At 37.6% G+C, this 21,501-nt stretch overlaps 3 protein-coding genes across 8 annotated transcripts; 1 reads left to right on the top strand and 2 right to left on the bottom strand.

The window, feature by feature from the left end:
- Positions 1 to 538: 538 nt before the first annotated feature.
- On the bottom strand, positions 539 to 9,061 carry guk1a (guanylate kinase 1a). 2 transcript variants are annotated; one of them, XM_044367931.1, is made up of 7 exons: positions 8,871 to 9,061; positions 3,975 to 4,088; positions 3,101 to 3,142; positions 2,745 to 2,980; positions 2,499 to 2,583; positions 2,323 to 2,408; positions 539 to 1,455 (listed from the first exon to the last, which is right to left on the bottom strand). In XM_044367931.1, exons 1-7 carry the CDS (start codon positions 8,890 to 8,892, stop codon positions 1,417 to 1,419), a joined length of 624 nt encoding a protein of 207 aa, XP_044223866.1. In that variant the 5' UTR covers positions 8,893 to 9,061; the 3' UTR covers positions 539 to 1,416. The 2 variants fall into 2 exon arrangements, with proteins under 2 accessions (XP_044223866.1, XP_044223865.1); XM_044367930.1 differs by lacking the exon at positions 8,871 to 9,061 and adding an exon at positions 7,953 to 8,088.
- Positions 8,144 to 13,494, top strand: c12h1orf35 (chromosome 12 C1orf35 homolog). 2 transcript variants are annotated; one of them, XM_044367928.1, is made up of 8 exons: positions 8,144 to 8,724; positions 10,479 to 10,629; positions 10,715 to 10,760; positions 10,872 to 10,954; positions 11,550 to 11,673; positions 11,860 to 11,939; positions 12,073 to 12,195; positions 12,893 to 13,494. In XM_044367928.1, the coding sequence occupies exons 1-8, from the start codon at positions 8,628 to 8,630 to the stop codon at positions 13,146 to 13,148; spliced, it is 960 nt and encodes a 319-aa protein (XP_044223863.1). In that variant the 5' UTR covers positions 8,144 to 8,627; the 3' UTR covers positions 13,149 to 13,494. The 2 variants fall into 2 exon arrangements, with proteins under 2 accessions (XP_044223863.1, XP_044223864.1); XM_044367929.1 differs by having other exon boundaries at positions 8,147 to 8,724; positions 11,550 to 11,622.
- A 1,704-nt stretch (positions 13,495 to 15,198) lies between these two features.
- On the bottom strand, positions 15,199 to 18,968 carry arf1 (ADP-ribosylation factor 1). Of its 4 annotated transcripts, none has more exons than XM_044368523.1 (5): positions 18,878 to 18,968; positions 17,413 to 17,606; positions 17,169 to 17,279; positions 16,937 to 17,061; positions 15,199 to 16,800 (listed from the first exon to the last, which is right to left on the bottom strand). In XM_044368523.1, the coding sequence occupies exons 2-5, from the start codon at positions 17,555 to 17,557 to the stop codon at positions 16,642 to 16,644; spliced, it is 540 nt and encodes a 179-aa protein (XP_044224458.1). In that variant the 5' UTR covers positions 17,558 to 17,606; positions 18,878 to 18,968; the 3' UTR covers positions 15,199 to 16,641. The 4 variants fall into 4 exon arrangements, with proteins under 4 accessions (XP_044224458.1, XP_044224460.1, XP_044224459.1 ...); XM_044368525.1 differs by having other exon boundaries at positions 17,413 to 17,605; positions 18,861 to 18,941; XM_044368524.1 differs by lacking the exon at positions 18,878 to 18,968 and adding an exon at positions 18,658 to 18,827.
- Between the last annotated feature and the right edge of the window lie 2,533 nt (positions 18,969 to 21,501).

A 21,501-nucleotide genomic window follows, 5' to 3' on the forward strand; every position in this document is an offset into this window, starting at 1 on the left:
CTGGATTTAAGAAATACATAATGACATTTTTCCACAACAAGCACATTACTATAAGAGCTGGTTAAGTGTTAAATGGCAAACAAGAGGACTGCATGCATCTCAGTGAGTATGATGTTACATTTGCACTATTATGTTATAACAGAAACACAAAATTATGTGTACAAAGGAATGGGTGTCACAAGGGTATTTGGGTATTTTTAATATTCACGAAATTGATATAAGGAAATAAAACAGCAAATTATTGATAATCTGAATTGGGAAGGTGGAAGGATCATAAATGTTTTACAGTAAAAAGGAGATTTATTGTGTGCTTGATTCTAAGCAATATATCTTCAAAGTTAAAAAGCTCTCCTTTTGTTAGGAATCCAAACAGTCCACTGAATGCCATTTTACTGTAGAAATGAGGCTGCAAAATAATACTATTACACAATATAAAAGTTTTAAAAATTTACAACTGTAAAATAAACAGTTAAATTGTTCTGTCAGAACCCCACAAAAAATAAAGGACATTACATGTACTATCGTTTTTTTTTGTTCCATGTGACATTACCTATATTACGTGGGATTAAATCCTACCATAGCCCACAACAGTATTTATTGTTTTACAGCAAACAAATCTTAAGTGGAGTCTGTAAAAAGAAAAAACATTAACCAGCACTGGAATAGTTTTATTGTTTTAACAGTACAGTTGACTTGCATGTATGTACCCCCTGAAGTAAACCGCCCCCATGTCTCAGAGATCAGTCTCAATGCTAAAATTACACGTGTTGCTCTCTTGAATTAAACATGTGCAGGAGCTTGAACGCTGACATAAAACTCTCACTGTATCTGTCATTGAGTATTTCAGACTAACTCTGAAACTCAATTTCGCCGTCAACACAGTATATAACTGATTACACACAAAAAAACCTTCAAGTGTTAAGAGTGGCATAACTCACTGCTTACAAACCTAGGAATCCCGAGATGTGCTTATTCATACCCTTGGCAGACCAGTTTACCCACATGTTGGAATGAGTTATGTTACTCTCCTTTTGTGTTAGTCCAAGGTGATGACAGGACGAGGCTACAAGCAGTATATCCGTGTTCAGTTAACCCTGTCCAACATCCTGCATACCATGCCAGTCACATATCAAGTACGCATTATTGGAGTATCTTTTTTTTTCCATACAAATGAAATAAAAATCTGGAAAGCGCTCCTTTTCAATAAAAAAAATGTTCCACATTACAGTATGTTATCATTTAGTAAGAACTACTTCTAAACACCATGTAAAAGCTACGCGTCTATGTATCCGCTGACGGATGTTGTCTGAGCTTCACAGACCACCATTTGAGGGAATGTTCAGGACTGGAATGGAGGTCTGCGGTTTTGTGAGGAGTGGCTGGACGGGACTAAAAAGGTGTTGCGATGCTCGTCCCCTACGAAGACATGTTGACTTTCTTGACTTTAGTAATTTCCTAGAGAAGGGAAAACATATTTTATGATGGTCCAAATACATGTAGGTACAGTAATGTTGGTCAGGAAATACAGACAAATCCATAACTATTAACTAGGTAATTTCAAATAAGACTTATAGACTAAACTTAAGCTGAATGACAATGACACATTCAATTTCCTTCCTTCATCTCCTAAGATTGTTCTGTCTCAGTTGATTTAAAGACATCATGTTTATCTGTGACATGCGAAAATGTGTTACAGGAGCACAAGTAAAGAAAAGTGAAGTCAACAAACTTAACGTCAGTTAAACAGCAATATCTAAAGTTCGTTAACATTAGTCACCATGACTTAGGAAAGTAAGGCTGTGAGCGCAAAACCCCTGACTGTATTGAACTGAGTGAGGGTGTATTATATTTCTCATGAACTGACAGTTCGCTAAGCACTGCCACCCTTAATTACTGTTGCTACGCCTGTCTTGTGCAGCACATGTGAAGTTTCTCAAAATCTAATGTTAGCTCCATGAGCTGTTGAAAATTCTGTGTACCCAGATCCCCCTTCACCACTTGATAAGGAAGTGAACTGTTATGTATTGCAGTGTCGAGCTAGTTAGCCCTAGTGTTATATGTATAAATATAAATTTGGTTGCTTACATACTTGGACACGCAAAACAGATTTATGTCTTATTGGTTGTATTTTCACACAATGTGTTTCAGTTTTAATGTTACAAGAGAAAAGGCTTTGAGGATGAGGAATAACTGATGTCTTTGGCAAATGTAAAGTTAACATTTAGTTAGTAACTCGGATAAGAGTTTATCTGGTAATATTCCTGTTTAATGTGTATTGACTATATCTAGTGTAGTGATCTGTGTTCGGCAATGGCAACTTACCTCAAGAAGAGCATCTTTTAACTTCCCATAAGCATCGTCCAAATGATCATTGATGATTACGACATCAAATACACCAGGTTCTTTACCTAGAAGGAGATAAAATTATGCTCAGTCAGGTTTTGAAAATGTATGTGGTTTTGAACTTTAATCTTTGTGAACAAAAGATAAGCACTTACTAAACTCCATATCCACTTTAGCCGCTTGTAAACGCTTCTGGAGGCTCTCCTCTGACTCAGTCTTCCTGTCTCTTAAACGCTTTTCCTGAAACAATACAAAGCAGAAAACGGGCTTCAACCTATGGAAGACATAACAGAAACATCCACAGAGCATCTAAAAACATATATGACCAGAACATTGGATACAAATCAAATTCAAGATCACAGACAGTTTATCGATTCAATGAAATTTCCTTCTGTTCTCACCAGGACTGCCATGGATGGTGGCTGGATGGAGATGTAGATAGGACTGAGGTCTGTCCTTTTGATGTTCTTCACACCCTGCATGTCAATGTCAAGTATACAGATGAGGTTCTTGGCCTGGACGTCTTGCACGGCAGCTTTACTCGTCCCGTACATGTTCCCTGAAAACTCTGCGTTCTCAATGAAATCGCCTTTGTCGATCCCTGCCTGCATCACTTCCCTTGTAACATAATGGTAATCTGAAACCCCCCAAAAAAGGAGAAACAGAGAGTACACATAACGTAAGATACACAACTATTGACTTGAAATTAAAAAGTATGATTCACTGTTGGTGACCAGAGAGGAGGAATATGCTGTACCTTTGCCGTTCTCTTCTCCAGGTCGAGGGTTTCTTGTTGTATCTGAGGAATAATAAGCATTTTTTGTCATATACTGTACTCGATTTGAATGTAGAGCTGAAACGGTTGGTCAGTTTATGCATTAGTTGATCAACAGAAAACGAATCAGCAAAAATTTTGATAACTGATTCATTTTTCAAAGGGGACATATCATGATTTTTGTGATTTTTATACTGTTATAATGTCAGATGTCTATGTTAAACATGGTCAAAGTTCCTCCCACGCCACCGGAAGTCTGTGGAGGGGCAGCTGCCAGGATCTGGCAAATCAGAACAGAGTGGGCTACTTGGGAGGGGGGCTTTAAAGACGGGAGCTAAAACGGCCTGTTTCAGACAGAGGCTTAACTGAGGGGCTGCATTAAGGGCCAGTTTTTTAAACTGTAAATCATACAAAGATGTTCTAGTAGAGCCTCAGAATACAAATACAGACCTGGAAATGTGCATATGTCCCCTTTAAGTAATTTTGCAAAAATGCAAAAAAATATCTGGTTCCAGCTTCTCAAATGTGAATATTTGCTGCATCTCTGTTTTATATCATTGTTATATCATTGAACATCTTATGGTTTTGGGACTGTTAAGACTAACAAAAACAAAAAAAACCTATCAAAAAAAAGTTATGAAAATGGGAGAATGACAGGCTTTTTATTTCATGACATCTCATAGATCAAACAATGATGAAAATAATGAAAATAATCATTTGTTGCAGCCCTATTTGAATTTTTAAAAATGCATTACATCTCCTACAAAACACTGATGACCTGCAGGTTTAAATATGCTGAACAACAATATGCCTCGATTGGTAATATGTCATTAGGGCCACAGGCTGGTACACTTACGGGAGACGCTGAAGCCAAACACACTGTCATATTCCTTCATGAGTTTCTTCAGCAGAGTGCTCTTCCCTGCCCCCGATGGGCCGCTAAACACCACGGGCCTGGGTCCAGCCATAGCTGAAAGAGAGGAGCACAGCAGAGGAGAGTTCAGGAAAGGAAACTAGTGGGTGAGGCTGCAATCTTACGAGGTGAGTCATCACAAGACCAAAATCAGCCTGTGCACCAACATACGGCTTTAAAAAGACGACGACATCACAACATTGCAGTGGGTTGACACGTTCAGACAAACCTCGCTCTGGTAGGATACGCACAATAAAAATGATAAGCCGGCAGTTGTAAAAGGAAACACAACTGATGAGACCAAAACATGTCTCACAAGTGCAGAGGCAATCAACTGGTTAGCAAGCCGTGAGGTTACCATGGTGAGGTCGAGGGACAATTATTCACTAATTGGAGAGCCTTACTCTCAAATTAGCGGTAGCAGGAAAGAACAGAGCAGCTAAGTATTATTAGAATAAAAGGAAAAGCTGCTTTTATTACAGACAACAGGCTTATATCAATATAAACTACAGCTTAAAACAATTACTGAAAGCCTGTGAGTATTTCCAAAACATCTTACCTTTTCTATCCTGTGATACAGTCTATGCAACTTCTCTTTCACCACCAATAGTTTTTAAAATGAAAGTAAAAGTTTTGTCCGCTGCGTTTTTTATTATCTTTCCTCAGTACACACAGAGCTCTAACAGACGTGGAATTCAAGTGAATAAGGAGGGTGTGACTGTGTCCAAGAGCAGAAGGCAGGCACGAGAGACAGACAAGGAGGGCAGGACCATGTTTACACACCAGTAGATTTTGTTGTCCAAGATTAATGTGTTGAATAGATTATACATAATGAATCGAAGAGTCTGAGTTGACATGAACATAAATGCAGAAAACAATGCAGTCAGTATAACAGGAAGTCAGCTGGTTTTCAGTCTTCCAAGCACATAGCAGCAACCAGAAACCAGCTACAGATTGACTGTTAAACAATTAAAAAGGGACTACAACGTGAGGCAAATATTAACCATTAAGGTTACTTGTTAAAAACTTCAGCCTATTACTTATATCAAGGTCAGGTTTCAGACAGGTTGGGAATTAGTCCAAAAATTAGTTAATCCGAGACATTCTGACATGCTACAAATTACAAAAAAATAAATAAATAGAAACTAAATTTTAAAATAAAAACAAAAGTAAATTGCACTGGACTTCAGCAAGCCTGGAGAATAAAATCACAGCATCATGAGCCTTCGCGTCTCCAAGCAAACCAGATGCATCACGGTTCTGTTGGCAGGTGCAAATGACAAGAGTAATTCTCCATTGCCTCTTGAATGCTTCTCGTAAACAGCTACATGGCTAATTAAAGGTGCAGGAGTTCCTTTTTTCAGAGGTCAGTGAAGAGGCCTCAACATGTTTAAGAGTCCTGTTCTAGTGTGTTTATCACCTCCAAGCCTGAACTGCTTAGTTAGTTTGTTATCCAGGATTGTATTTTGGCAATGTGCACTGGCTCCCTGTTATCATTTAGAACCAACTAGAGCTGCATCTAACAGTTATTTTCATCTTTTCTTAATTTTTCCGCTATCTTTTCAATTAATTGTTTAGTCTATAAAGCATCTAAACATAGTAAAAAAAATGTCCTAGAGCACAAGAGGATGTATTCCAGTTGTCCAAAAACCCAGAGATATATAATTTATAATGATATAAAACAAAGAAAAGCAGTAAATTTTCACATTCGGTACTACCAGAGAATTTTTTTGCAAACTTGCTTAATAAATGACTTGAAATTGTTGCAGATTAATTTTGTTGATCTGCTATTTCAGCTCTATAAATAAAAAACTTAAACTTGAATAAAGCTTATACTAGAATAGTTCAAACATTTATAAGCAAAAAGCCTCATCAGCTTGCTTGTTGATGGATACAGTATCTCCTAAATAATGATAATTAGTGCTGCAACACTTGATTCGGTCATTAAAAATCTGACTTTCAGAATGAATTACTACCGTTTATAAAGTTAAAACACTAGATATTATGACTTTATGAATGTAAAGATTTATTATCTTTTTCTCTAAATATAATTTTCACATAATTTTATCATTATTGTGGTTCTTCTCTTGCAGGTGAGTTTAGATATTTAATTTTAATGCATTACTTTGAACAATGGACGGGCATTTTTCATCGTTTCTGACATTTTACAGACTACAAAAGAAACTGAAAAAATAATAAAACGCCTGCAGCTTCCTACAGCCCAGCACCCACACAAGAATCAACCTCTCGTACTTAGAGCTGCATGACAGGAAATGAGAGACGTGAGTTTGGGCTGACGCTAATTGAAAGCTGCACTGCGCTTGACTGTAACCATGTGCACTGAACACCATGTGACTGATACTTGACCAAAGCGAATCATGTGAAATCTATTAGGTCTCAGTCGTCTAGTAGGTGTTCAGTATTACAGCTGAAACAGTGAGTCAATTAATTGAGTAATTAATTGACAGAAAATAAATCAGCAGCTATTTTAGTAATAATCAAGTTACTTTTCGAGCAAAAAATGCTGACAATGTAATGATTGCAGACTCTCAAATGTGATGATTAGCTGCTTGTCTTTGCCTTATATGACAGTATACTGAATATCTTTGGCCTTTGGACTGTTGGTTGGCAAAACAAGCATTGAATATGTCACCTCTGGCTCTGGGGAGTAATGATCATATTTTTTTTTACCATTTCCTGCCATGTAATGGACAAACTGATAAATCAAGAAGATAATTGAAAGATTACTTCTAATTAGATTACATCTTTGTTGCAGCCCTAGAAAGTACAACATACAAATGTTACGTTAAAACCGTTGTGTTGTTAGTTCAGTTTTTCCTGACGTAGAGGTGATCTGGTGATGATGAGGGCACATGTTCAACCAGTTTTCATCCTCATCCAGTCTAATGCTGTGAGCTCTTCATTCTAACTCATTTTTATTTGATCAATACAAGACTTAGCATACATAAAAATGCCAAAATAGCACACTCTGTTTATTATATTTATTGTTATAGAGAGTGTGTTACAAGTGTCTGAGACTTGTGCCAGAATGATTTAACAGATAAAAACAACAAGCTCAGGCATTACAAACTGCACTTTGACTCAATCTTAGGAGCAATTAAAGGCAATAGCATCACTATCATGGAAATGCTGAGTTAACATGTAGAGGATGGTAAAGACATTTCCTAAGTGAAATGTTGGTGATTATTACTGTGCAGTAATGCTGATTGGCATGCTGGCTATTGTAAAAAAAAAAAAAAATCAAGAGTCAGCAAGAGCTGCAACGATTATTTGATCAACAGAAAATTAATCAGCAACTATTGTGATCATTGATTAATCGTTTAGAGTCTTTTTTTTTCTTTAAAAAATATGCCATAATTTTCTGGTTCCAGCTTATTAAATGTGAATAACGATGGTTCCTTTAGTACTTCATGATAATTAAAATATCTCTGGGTTGTGGACCATTGGTCAGGACAGAAAAAGACATTTTAAGTTGCATCTTGGTAACTTGCATCATTTTATAGACCAAACAACTAACCGATTAATCAAGAAAATAATCGACTGATTAATCCTTAATAAAAAAAAAAAAAATCACCTTTAGTTGCAGCCCTATCAAGAGTGTACTGTATACACTGGATGAAAACAGTAGATGTCTTGGGCATTGTTTGTAATAACTCAAAGTAAAACTTTCATCTACAACGACTTATGCAGGATTTGGCGTATCAGTCGTCTTGGAAGCATTTCAACTGTCAGGCAGTCACACTAGTGACACTACAAAGTCAGACAAGGAATGCAATACAAAAATCATCTTTCCCTGCAGCAGAGACAATCTGACTTCTGCAGGAATTGAATGGCAGCTTTAGAGAGCAACAGACACATCAAACACATCGACAGAGACGAGACAAATATCCTCCTTCATACCTGAAAATAGCCTGGAAAAATATCTCATGTACATCGGGAGCTACTTCAGTCCGAGGTTTAGGGACCGTCTCCGAAGGATCGTCTCCCTCCTCGGCTCCGTCTCTTCTGCTGCGCCAGCCATTAGGGCTATTTTGTACTGCCTACGTCATCACGGCGGGTCAGAAACATCAACACGTTAACGTTCACGAGCGTCAAGAATGCGCGCGACAAAACACAGAAACGTTGAGTTTTTAATAACATTAGCTTTTTGATTCACTATAAAGAGGATTTACTTTGCAAACGAAAGTATTTGAAATATATTAGTGTAATAAGACTGCAGCTACAGCTTCTACTTTAACGAGAACATAGATCTACGCACGGACAGCCTCTTTTTTCCATTTAAACTTTGTATTTTTTCACCGCAGAGTAACGTTAGCTATGTAGCATAGCATAGCTTCCGTTGAATGCTAGCTAGCTCTCTCGATATTTAAGAAATAACCACCAGACTTCAGTTGCGGCGATCAAAGCAAACATCACCACGAGGAAACACGTTGCTCCGAGGTCAACTTACCGGAAAACTCCCCGGATGAGTGGACGACGAAGGCCCTGATCAATCGCGCTGCTCGTGTGCTAAACGTGGCTAAAGTTAGCTGACGTGAAAACTGATTTCTTAGGAAAAAGTCTAACGAACGAAACATGTTTGGTTCCTCGAGATCTGGAGGGGTCCGAGGAGGTCAGGACCAGTTCAACTGGGACGACGTGAAAGTCGATAAACACAGGGAAAATTATCTCGGTAAGTTCATAAGACTGGCAGCTATCAGCCAGGGGCATTGCTGTCGGCTATGAAGCTAACAGCTGTCTGTTAACTTGCATCCAACAGAGAAAATCATTCAAAATCACACCACGGCTTTATTTCTCCACATGTTGTAATATCATTACCTTTTGTTGTAACGTCCCTCATCACACAGTATCTCGGTGTATTCGGTGTTATTCCTGTTTTCCGCTCTGCAAACTGCAGCTTTCATTACTGACTCAGAACAGACACACTCCTCTGTCTCAGCCCTCACACCGCTGCCAACATGTCAGCATGCCAGACGAGAGCTACGTAAAAGGCCACCCCAGCTGTGACAAAAAAAAGGTGGAAACGTAATAAATCACTTCTTCTCAAGATTTAATTAATTAATTTGGGCATACGAACTCTAGTAAAGACATTATTTAGATGCAGTTTAAATCTTATTGTTGAAACACATTCAGTCAGCAGCAGAAGCTTTTTTAAAAGTTTAGTGAGATCATCAAGTTGACTCCAAAATGTGCGTTTTCCAAAGTGAAAAATTTCCTCTTAATTCATGAAAGTGTTACAGAAATTTTAAGTATTAGGTATTTGATTTTTGACTTAATTCCTACCAGGGTCTATTGTTTTCTCATTACTCTATGTGTTGTTTGTACATATAATGTAGCTATAGTCTCAAATCAATACAAATCTGAATCTAAAATGTAAATATATACCCAAAACCTACATTTTTCTGTTTTAGTGAGTTTCAACAGTTGAGTCAACATCTACAAAGACAGACAAACTTAAATCCATCAAGACTTGAACTTAGAGACTGCATTGATTGGATTTTTGTTCACAATAGATTAGGGCTGCAACTAATGATTATTTTCATTATTGATTAATCTGTTGATTATTTTCTCGATTAATTGTTTGGTCCATAAAATGTCAGGAAATGGTGAAAAATGTTGATCACTATTTTTCAAAGCCCAAGGTGACGTCCTCAATTGTCTAATTTTGTCCTTACCAACAGTCCCTAACCCAAAGATATTCAGTTTACTGTCACAGAAGACTAAAGAAACCAGAAAATATTCACATTTGAGAAGTTGGAATCAGAGAATTTGGAAATTTTCTTCAAAAAAAATGACTCAAAACAATTGGTAATTAATCTAATAGTCGGCAATTAATCAACTACTTGTTTCAGCTCTACAATGGATGCTATTATAGCATCCTACAGTTTGCGTCTCTCTTCCCTGTGTGTACGACAGGGTTTGTCTTAGAATGACATGATTATCAAAGCTCTGTCTTCTGCTTCTGATTCACAAAGTTAAAATGAACTGTACAATATTATAGAAATAATAGAAAATACCTTTTTCCTTTTAAAATTCATATCATTAGGGAGTGGGTGGTACAGAGAAAAATCTGTTACAGTATATGTAATGTTATATTGTGATACACTGTGGATCATGATATAGCAAATCTTATGGAGAATGATAAAATAAATAAAATGTCTTTATTTCATTGGTGCAAAAATAATATGAATATCTAATATTGCCACAAAGTAGCCTTGTTTATTGCTTTGCAACATTACTTCAATTGTTCAATGCAACCAGACAGTAAAAAGATTGATACTGAGGTGTGGAAAAATTGTCAGTTGATAGGTTTATTTCATGTTACAGTACAGATAATCACATCCCCCAACCCTACATATCATCATATTACATCTTCTTCCATCACAATCTTCCATCTTTCTTAACCACCCTCCGTGTTGTTTCCAGGGAACTCTTTGATGGCACCAGTAGGACGATGGCAAAAAGGCAAAGATCTGACATGGTACGCAAAAGACAAAAAAGGCGGTGCACCCTTGACCAAAGAGGAGGAACTTGCTGCCGTCAAGGCTGCAGAACATGAGGCATTGATGGCTGCTCTGTACGTATAATTTCCCCCCAAAAAATAAATAATTGACAAATGCAAGTAAAGGCCTATTGATTCACATTTTTCTTTCTCAATCTAGAGGGCACAAGAATATAAAGAGGCAACCAACTGGCCTGACAAAAGAGGTATTTCACTTTGTTCAGTTTGGTTCAGTCACAAGCTTGTAAACATCTTTTAAAGATTTTTGCTTAATAAAAAAGGTTAAATGGTTTGAATTTCCCTCGTTGTCATATCAGGACCTGGCTGATGTTTGTAGGAGGGAAGAAGCTGATGGCGAGGAGAGAAATGTGGACCGGATCTCAGGCTTGGGAAGCTCCAGGTGATTTTTTTTGTCCTCTTAATATGAAAACATGGTTTTTAGAGGATTGATGACTTTAGGATTTGGCCTAATATACAAATTGACAGAATAAGATGAATCAACAAGTTAAAAAAGGACAGTATATGTAGCAAAGGAAAAAGTGCAACCAAAACATGTAGAAATAAACAGCCATAGATTCAATTTACATATTTTTACACATGGAAATGTGCAGAAAACATGAATTATTATTCAGATCCATTATACCAAAAGGATTTCAAATGTTTGTGAACAATTTTGTTCATATTTTGAAGACGCTCTTCATATATAAATGTACCATTTCAAAAATTTAAATGTTCACCACTTTTGAGGGTTTCAGTTCCTGTTTTTAATCTGTGTAAGATTATCTTGATATAGAGCAAACAACGCAGTGGCTCAAGCAAAAACCACAACATCCCCCTCTGCCCTTTAGAGGTCTCTGTTATGTTATGCTCTGTTTTAGCTCTATTAGAAGTTAAAAATGTTCCTCTTGACATTCAAGTGGTGGTGAGAGAGCTGCTTATCTCAGTGCAGTATGACTGTTAGATGTTTGTTTTCAAGTGTGTGTTTCTATTTACAGTGTAGGGTCACGGAAAATGGTGCTCTCCCAAAAGGAAAAGGAGGCTGCTAAAATGGGCTTACCAGTTTTTACAGTAAGTTTTTCTTTCCCTCCGCTGCCTTTTGAAAGGTCACTGCTGGTTCAGGTTTGTAAGATTCAGACTCTGTTAAATGCAGAAGTTAATAATGTAATTACCAAGCTGTTTAATGGATGGAAATGAGGTGTAGGTCTCAATATATCAGACAGGCTTTATGAACATGTTTTTGAGGGTAGTGAAGGGACAGTTTACAGAGTTTATTTCAAAGGTTATTTCATGGGTTCTTCTTTACAGCACCATAAGACAGAGGGTCGTCCAAAAACCTCATCAACAAAGACAACTGAGAGTGTAGAAAAGGAGGAGATGGAACAACGGTGAGTACGTATTATATTAGTAACCATCTATATGATGACATAGTTTTGGTGAAAAAAAATGAGGCCTTGTACCCAATTTGTTATTTTTACTTTAACAGTAAATAACTTCAATCCTTTTTTTTAACTCCTGCAGGCACGAGAGCAAAAAGAAGAAGAAAGAAAAGAAGAGCAAAAAGGAGAAAAAGAAGAAGGAAAAGAAGAAGAAAAGGCAAAGGAGAGACTCATCTTCCTCTGAATCAGATGACAACAGAAAGAGGTTTGCTCATTTCTCCATTAGCTGTCATCGGAGGGTGGACAAAATAACATTACAATAACACTACAAACTATGGTTTTAAAAAAAACATTACCACATATATGGATCAGCCCTTCTATGACACAGTTTGAATCAAATTTAATTATAACAGACATTACAAAGGTTGCATTGTTTATAAGATTATTGTACTGAGTCATATACATTTGCTCATGTTAATGTGTCCAACTCGCACTATACTATAGCGCACAAGTTAGCAAACCTGCAGCTTTGCTATGATACAAAAGCTTTCGTCTGTCAGCACTAGAGGGCACTGAGGTACTGTCCTATAGACAGCAACTTGGAGCTTCATCTTTTACGTTTTGGGAGCATGTAACCCAAACCCTTAGATATATCCTGTAAATCAGGTGTGTAGAAGAGAGGTCTACATACCATACTGAGCAATGTTATTAAGGTGCTTCAATAATTTGTGACAGAGAGGAATCATAATGTAAACATAGCGGTAGCGTACAGAATTCATGAGGAATAAATTGTTAAATTTGCTGAACTTTTGTGAAGTTATATTTATTTACAGCTGCCATTTGGAGTTTTCTGTGGATGTCACTATAAATAAGCTCATCAGGCAGCTACTTCCTCCCGGGCCTCACAACAGCTCACCCGATCCCCGCCAGTCATTGATTGTTTGTTTCCTTTTACTCTTCAGGCACAGAAAGGACCACCATCATCATAATCCATCATACCATAGTCAGAGTGGAGCCAGACCCCATGACAGCCATTCAAGGGGGGGAGCAAAGGCAGAGCGACAGCCCTCCTACCCCCATCATCGACAGCAGCGGCACGACACAGACTCCTCCGATGGGGGGTCCCCTGTTCCCCGTAACCCTGCCAGCCACAAGACGGCCCCTGGTGGTGCCACACAAAGCCACAGGCGGCGCCACGACACAGACTCGGACGACTAATGTCCTCCCCACCCCCTCATTCAAAGACGCATTATGCGGACAGAGCGCTCTACAGCAGCTTGACTGGCCCTGAAGACCTCATTTACCCTGGACAGCCAAATGAGCTGTGGATGGTTACAGGTCGATGTGTCTAAATAACAGGCTTTGACCACACGTTTGAACTTTTTCACCCAATGAGTTGTTTTTTGTGTAATTTTTGATTATGTTTGACAACAAGTTAGTTTTCAACACATTCTATGTGATTAAACCACCAAATATCACATTTTATGTATTGTGATAGGTTGTCAATTTTAGTTTTTATTTCATTAATGCAATATAAAATATTTTTGCAAAGCAAACACAACGATCTTTTATTCCTACGTCTGGTTTTGTTGGCTGTTGCTACTCAGGAAATCTGACACTGTTTACGACAGTTTAAGAAAAAGAAATCACACCGATTTAATTATCACTCTTTATAAACTTGTCTTTTTTTATAGTATCATATGTCCGGCAGCTGTTAATGTTCATGAGGCGGAAACTTTTGAAGGTTGCAGAAAGCTGTGTTACCACTAACTGGTGCAATAACGTTTGTAACAAGGAACATCAGTGCTACAGGAAGATATTTATTTAAATATAGGACATTACAGAGTACATTTGAATAATCAAGCGTTTCTTTTAGTGTTGGTGAAAATCCTTCAAGATGCTCCTTGATGCCTTTTCGTCCTTGCACATCTCCTCTATCCTACTGTGCCTCTTGCACTACTCAGCAGCTCTGGTCCTTTTCTTTTTCTCAATCACGCCAGCGCTCCTTAATCCCTCACCGTTCTAGGTTTGGCTCCCTGACTGGTGCGATACCATTGGAATGCTCTCCACTGGTCATAATAGAGTGTAGTGTTTGCGTTTGCCTTGAATTGGTCTGAAAGGGGGTATTCTGCTGGCTGGCACCTGGGGGGTGCACTAAAAAGAGCAAGGCATTCATAAAGAAGAGTGCAAAAAACCAGGCGGGTCCTTTTATATGGCCGAGTACCGTTAGACCGCCACACACAAACCAAGCTGATGGAGCAGCAGGAGAGAAGGCCAGACAAAGCCACCCTATGAGGGACCCAAGACTCAAACTCCCTCCCCTTCTAGCACCACCATACTCTCCTGCCATGTTTTATAGGCTTGGCTGCATTAACCATAGCAGCCTAATCAACCTGCAAGAATGCTGTCCTAGATTGCCACCCCTACACAATGTGAAACAGGGTGTGCTATCCACATTACTGCTTTAAACCAAACATTGGGTGGTTTCTTACACCTTGGGGCATCACATTTCTTCTTGGGTCAAGGGGTGACAGCCCAAACAGGTTGCTATGACACCAGTTTTTGGGTCCATTATTTTAGTATAAAATTGACCCTCTGTATATTACTATTGTCTATTAGGCCTGAAACTGATATTTTGAATATCAATGAACCTGTAAATTATTCGTTTTGATTAATCATTCAGTCAATAAAATGACAGAAAATTGCAAAAATTGCCGTTTTTGTCTGAAATCCTAAAATACTTATTTTCTAAAATTGGTAAAACAGAAGAAATGAGAACCTGAAAATCTGACTATTTGGGATTTTTGCTACATGAATGACTTAAAAAAAACAAACATTTCCTCTAGACTGACTGTTTCAGCACTACTGTCTATTGTAAAGGTAATAGATCGGGTTTAGCCAATCAACAGAACATTCATCAGTGGCCAACTATTCTGATAATCGCTTTGAGGTTTGTTTGTTTTTTTAAAGAAAAATGCCAGAATTCTCTGGATCCAGTTTCTTAAAGGTGAAGTAATTAAAAGTTTCTGTTTCTTTTAGTCCTCAATGATAGTTATCTGAGTAAGCTGAGTCGTTGGGACTGTTGATCAGGACAAAATCTTGGGCTTTGGGAAAAAGTGATTGACATTTTGTGGACCAAACAACTAATCAAGAAAATAATCAATAGATTAATCGATAAAGAAAAAAATAGTTAGTTTATAGCTCTATAAATTTTCAAGAGAAATGGACAAAGGACCGCTAAGTAGGGAGACAAGCTACATTATGCACCTTATCGTTAAGTAATTTTATTGCATAGAGTGAAACAGAATGAAAATCAGTTGCAGAAACATTTTTATCCAGTCGCTTTAATTACAGTGCTTTATCCTCACAAAACAAAAGCTTTACATAAAAACAAACTTGAGATTAACATAGTTTTTTTTTTTTCAAACATTTAGGCAGTTATAAATCAAAAAGTGAAATGCACCCCCCCAAGACGTATTCAGAACATTAAAGTAACACCCACAACCTTTTAGAAAAGAAGCTGGAAAATAATAAAGAGGCAACATGTGTCTTGGATAAGAAGGCATATGTATGGCTTCCTGTTTATGCCAAGGACAATGTGCTGCAAAGGAAGATATAAGAGCACGAAGCTGAACATGTAGCTGAAACTGATTTCGTATTGCCATCGAACGCCATTTTCCACATTGAGATAACTCTGAATTAAAAAGGCATGTCTTGCTAGGGCCTTTAGTTAGGACACAAGGGACATTGTAGTGTGCAACTCCTTTTTGTTACTATTGCCTGACACAGTACATACAACAAGTTACAGTACAGGGCTGTTGAAATAAGCAATCAGTGGAGTAATAGTTCTTGTGCAGCCTAATGATGTAAACAGCCAGTCCATTTATGCATGCCCTTAAAGACCAACAGATCACATCATGCAGTTTTGCTAACAAGTACATCGGTAGAACATGATCAACCTGAGACTTATAGGAATACAAAAACCCATTGCTGACTCAAAAAACTGCCCTTCAAACAACCATAAAGCAGGTAGATGTGAGCTCATTACAGCATTTCTTAAAATTCAAGCAGACATACTGTATAACAAAGGCTGGTAAGTGTTCACAGGAGTTCTCGACTTGGACAGAGAAATGTCAGTACAGAGTACAAATAGACAATGCCAGTGTTTACTAAATGGAAATTTTGGGGTGGGGGGGTTTGTACTCGCAGTCACGATTTAATAAACCATAGTAGATGCGAGTAGTGCATCATTATTTAATTCATTTTTGTAAATCAATACACCCTCATGGATTACTCCCTACAGTACGTGTGACCAGATGATGAGTCGTCAGATTGCAATGAGGTCCTGGGGTCAACATCTGCTGGTACATTTTTATTCCATGCCTCCCTTTTCTTATTCAACACACACATGGCTGCCCAACAGCCAGAAAGTGAAACAACCACGGTAGAAAAAGTAAAATAAGCTGCCCCATTACCAAATATATTTACAATTACATAAAATAAAACAAAACAAAAAAAAAAAAAAATGACAGCTTTACAAGAATAGATCATCCCCACCACTGGCCTGTATGTTTGTGGTAATAACAGCTGACATGAGGGCAACTTCCAGTACTTTTTTTGAACAGGGTAGCTCAGTTTTGCAACACCTTAAGAGTAGAGAGCAAGGACAGAGGTTGGGTGGAGTAAATTAGTTGTGGCTAGCACATAATTATTAATGGTTTTTGAGCTGATTAGACAACCAATCCAGTCCTTCATAGAGACCATCCCCGGTGGTGGCACAGGTTGCCTGGATGTACCAGTGCCTGTCACGTAGGGAGTGGAGGTTCATCTTGTCTGTGAGTTCTGCTGCGTTCATAGCATTTGGCAAGTCCTACAAACATGAAAGAGTGAGAAAGTATTAGGGACCTATACCCTGTGACTACAACAGGCCTACTGGTAGGAACAAGAAAAACTTGTAGGGAACTGGTTTTGATACATCTGCTTTTGTCAAAGAAGTATTAACTCACTTGTTTGTTGGCAAACACTAATAGCACAGCATTACGCAGCTCATCCTCTGCCAACATCCTCATGAGCTCTTCGCGGGCCTCGGTGCATCGCTCTCTATCGTTGCTGTCCACAACAAAGATGAGACCTGGGAAGCAGATGGAGAACTAATGAGTGTGTACAATGCTGTAAATAAAGTGAATATTTTAAAAAGGCCATAACAAAGTTATTGATCTAAAGAGGAACAAAATGTACCCTGTGTGTTCTGGAAGTAATGACGCCACAGCGGCCTAATTTTGTCCTGACCACCGACATCCCATACTGTGAAACTGATGTTCTTGTACTCTACTGTCTCTACGTTAAAACCTGAGGGGGAAAGAAAACAAAAAAAAGTCACATTTAAAAACTCAAACTTAATATCCTTATGAAACAGAAATAAGAGACCATGTGATGTAAAACACATAGTAGTCATTTAATAGATCCCCGGTCTCTGACCTACCTATTGTGGGAATGGTGGTCACTATCTCTCCAAGTTTGAGCTTGTACAAAATAGTTGTCTTGCCAGCAGCATCTAGACCCACCATGAGGATCCTCATCTCCTTCTTCCCGAACATTTTAAAGAGCCCTGCAAACATATTCCCCATGGCGGCTGGTGATGGGAACCTACTTTGGTGTAAAAATTAAAAAAAAAACCTGAGGAGAAACAACAGAGCAATTGTTGAAACCAAGTGCAATGAAGGAAGCATGTGGCTAGTAAACATGATTTGGAGTTAAATTACCATTTGACTATAGCTGAAATGGCTGATTGACAGACACTTAACTATGTCGATAATTGATTATTGTTTGATTATTGAAGCAAAAATGCTAAACATGACCTAATTCCAGCTTCTCAATTGTTAGGATTTGCAGCTTATCTTTGCCTTATGTGATAGTAAACTGAATATCTTTGGGTTTAGGCCTTGCACTAAAAAACTATTTGAAGACGTCACATTGGGCTTGACAGGAAACTGTCATGGTCACTTTTAATCATTTCCTGGAAGTTTTTGGACCAAATAATTAGATAGATACATTGACAATGCATACAATTTTTGACGAAGCTCTTATCACAACTACACTTAACGTCTGAGTTTTAGAGAGCTGAAATACGACCATAAATGAATAAATTTGCATACTAGCTAAGTGGATCGTCCCTTAAGTCTTTGACATCTGTGGAAACATTGGATTTAAACGTCGTTTTCGCTACGAGGAAACGATATAAAATACCTCTGAGGACACACAACCCGGCGGAAAAGCAGTGAAAATATACACTTTGACTTGTCCTTTCTGTAAGGAAGGCTGAGTGACTGATGCAATTAGAGGTTAACGTGTCCTGAGATCACAAATGGGGTTAATGTCAATTGACTTAGCCGCACGACTATATAACACTAAGCAGGATGTTGCTCTTTTAAGCGGTTTAACTCAAGCTAGATGTTAAGACTCAAACTATTTCGTAGCTGAAGATACACAGTGGCTAATTTGCGTTTAGTTAGTTAGTTTGTCGCGGTGCGATGGTTAAAAACCACGTAAACAAACAGCGAATGTTAGCTTGCTGAATAGCAATGCTAATGACGTTACTCATCCGGCTAATTCTGATTTTTGACAATCTATTATTAAGAAATTTTCCAGTATCCTAAGAGCCTTGTTACGCCTTTAATGCTAGTTTAACGCAAAGGTGTGGATAAGGGTTAGAAAAATGAGGAAATACCTGGAGAAAGTCAGATAAATCGATTGAGATACGTCAGCTAATCGACAAAGTTAGCTGTTAGCAGCGGGGTCACTGTCGCTGTTTCTCTCTCGTCGTCCTCACTATTGTAACCGCGGTCACAAACACGACTTTGCTAACAAACGCTCAGCTTTTTGTACTATTACATTTAAGCAATTACGATATTAAACTGCCTCATAATAAGTACCTCTTACACACGTACAGAGTTGATGTGTTTCCTTCCCTCGTCAAGGCGTTTCCTTCCTCAGGAAAATGGCGATAATTTGACACGTCAGAGGTTCCGTTCGGCAAAACTTCCGTGATCATCAGACTGGGAGGTGCTGCCCCCCGCGGCCCAGAGGACAATTACACCAACAGTTTATCCAAGTTTTCTCAATTACTTAATCACATTTCCTGAAAAACTTGCAGTTCTCAAAAGAAAAATGACTAGGTTACGAATCAGAATCAGAATATTATCTTAATCTTAATCATATTAAATCTTACCGCTATTTTCTTTATGTTGTGTGATCAATGTTATTAATACTGTAGCACTTTGAGTTTCACTATGAATGAAAATGGCAGTACAAATTAAATATATTATTATTATCTATTGTTATTATTGGGATCTGTTTATTAGCCATGCATGCAAGCACACAAAGAATTTGTCTTGGGCGTTTGCTCCCAAAAACGCAACATAGAACAATAAAAATATAACAAGAGTAAGGTAATAATAATGATGAAATAAACAAAGTAGTATTAAAATTAAATGAAAAAAGTAAAATTTAAAATCTGTTTACAGAATGAAATAATTATAGTTTTGAAATGGGATATTGGGAATGGGAAATTGTCCATTTGTATTTCTTTCTCATTAAGGCTTACACACATTATTCAGTAAAACCTCTGTCATACAATTGCAAGTTTGACAAAAAGTCTGTAAAGTGTGTAAAAGTTGTAAAGTGTGTGAAAAATTTTAAAAACTAGAAAAATTCAGCTCTCACTAAAATACGTGATAGAAAATGTCTCAGTGCAACAAAATCATATCATTTAGAGACTAGTGTAGAAATGTTCCTGTCTGGCCTCAGCGTTTTGTCTATTTCATATCTGATACTATTCCTTCCAATACTCACAAATCTATGGCAAGGTGCAAATATTCTCTAAGTCACATCCTTTCAGGAAGCATGTGGGATCTTCCCTCCCTCTCTTTCTTCCTCTATGTCAACCTCTCTCTCTCTGACCAAACCACCACATTTACAGAGGTGAGGTGCACTTTCACATTTTCCCACTGCATGCGTGGGCTGGTGTCCCTCTCTGATGTCTAACTGCAGAGAGGATTTGCAATCATTTGTCTTAACATTTTAAGATGAGCAGGGTACTAATTGAACTGTATGAGAGATTGACCTGTTATCAGTTCAGTTTTAGATTACAGAAAATGGATCAAACATGTTTGAAGGATTATGACAGTTGGCTAAAATATTTTGCATGTGAGGATTTACACAGTGAGCAAACTGACAAACATGTCTGAGATTAATACAGTTCATAATAAAAGAAGTTTAATCCATTTTGATCATGAGGTCAATGAGGATTTAAAAATGTAAATTCTGCATGACAGCAACAAGAAAAGCATGACCTATGCTATGGATTAGAGAATTTGACAGAACATTTTGACAATATGATTTTCATGTGACAATTGTATCGACACAACTGGGAAAATCTGTAATACCAGTAAACTGTAATAGTATTGTTTAATTCTTCTAAATATCACAAGCCACAGTACATATTGCCATAACAATAAACAGCAATATATAATTTAAGTCACCCCAATATGTTTACTGACATACCTAAGCATGCCAGCTGGAAATAGTTCTAGTTTGACGTCATGTGGTGATAGATATTGTGATAAACTTCCGTACCAGAGTAAAATTTTCCACACAACCCTGTGAGACACTTGGAAAAATACAACTTATTTTTTGTCAGTGACCGTCTTATTCCTCACGATACATGATTACATGTGTAGCTGTAATTGAAGTGAACTTGATGGCCAGTTGTTATACTTTAAAAGGCCAAAAAAAAAAAAAAGTCAAAATTGGAATTTGTCTTGATCATTATGCCAAAAGCAAAGATTCTTGCTCTTTATCTTCTTCCTCTTCTTCGAGCAAGACATTGAGCTCTGAGCCAGCTAGCCTTAGGGCAGTCTGGGGTCTACCAGAGGTCTTAGGAGTTGTTTTAAAGGATCTTGAAATGTGCATATTTTAAAACTTCCTGGTAGGCTGTTAGGTAATACAAAAATACTAATGAATTTATTGACTGTAAATGATTACAATGCTCAAATACTTAACTCCATCTTGTTGGTATCATCTCACCCACTTTTCATATTTTTGTAATTCTTCAAGAAGTGATATTTTATGTTGTTTTTTTAAAATATTCATTGAATGGACTAATGCCATATATGATTAGCATCAAGCTAATCTGCAATACATTGAAATTTTAAATGACAATAAATGTAATGAGACAAACTACATATCAAACTACATTAAAAATCCTCTGAATTGGGGTTTGTGTACAATTAAATGCTTCACAAGCATCTATGGTCTCATCTATTTAGCATGTCCTTGACATGAAACAGCATAGTAACTCCTCATATAGTGTGAATTGATTAATTATATTCTTAGTATTAATTGTTAAGACTCTGGATGATAGGAAGTCTTTTACAACAGCTGCCAAAGGGACTTTCAGGTGATGACTGTTACTGTACAGTCATTTTAAACCTATTGAGGCATTTGTTGTCCAACTTTGCAACTTCCACTCCCTTTTGATCCCTGAGCAGGTCATTGAGAAAAAGTCTAAGCA

This window comes from Thunnus albacares, chromosome 12, assembly GCF_914725855.1.
Source record: "Thunnus albacares chromosome 12, fThuAlb1.1, whole genome shotgun sequence".
Classification (NCBI taxonomy): Eukaryota; Metazoa; Chordata; class Actinopteri; order Scombriformes; family Scombridae; genus Thunnus; species Thunnus albacares.

Bases quoted from the DNA above. Each gene is read 5' to 3' on its own strand.
- arf1 (XM_044368523.1), bottom strand. From the start codon at position 17,557: ATGGGGAATATGTTTGCAGGGCTCTTTAAAATGTTCGGGAAGAAGGAG. The intron at 17,280-17,412 runs GTAGGTCAGAGA...TTTCCCCCTCAG, and splicing joins GACCACCATTCCCACAATAG to GTTTTAACGTAGAGACAGTA. The intron at 16,801-16,936 runs GTGAGTTAATAC...TCATGTTTGTAG, and splicing joins TAGTGTTTGCCAACAAACAA to GACTTGCCAAATGCTATGAA.
- guk1a (XM_044367930.1), bottom strand. From the start codon at position 7,986: ATGTACATGAGATATTTTTCCAGGCTATTTTCAG. The intron at 2,584-2,744 runs GTGAGAACAGAA...GTATTGTTTCAG, and splicing joins CACCATCCATGGCAGTCCTG to GAAAAGCGTTTAAGAGACAG. The intron at 1,456-2,322 runs GTAAGTTGCCAT...TCCCTTCTCTAG, and splicing joins TAAAAGATGCTCTTCTTGAG to GAAATTACTAAAGTCAAGAA.
- c12h1orf35 (XM_044367928.1), top strand. From the start codon at position 8,628: ATGTTTGGTTCCTCGAGATCTGGAGGGGTCCGAGGAGGTCAGGACCAG. The intron at 8,725-10,478 runs GTAAGTTCATAA...TGTTGTTTCCAG, and splicing joins ACACAGGGAAAATTATCTCG to GGAACTCTTTGATGGCACCA. The intron at 12,196-12,892 runs GTTTGCTCATTT...TTTACTCTTCAG, and splicing joins TCAGATGACAACAGAAAGAG to GCACAGAAAGGACCACCATC.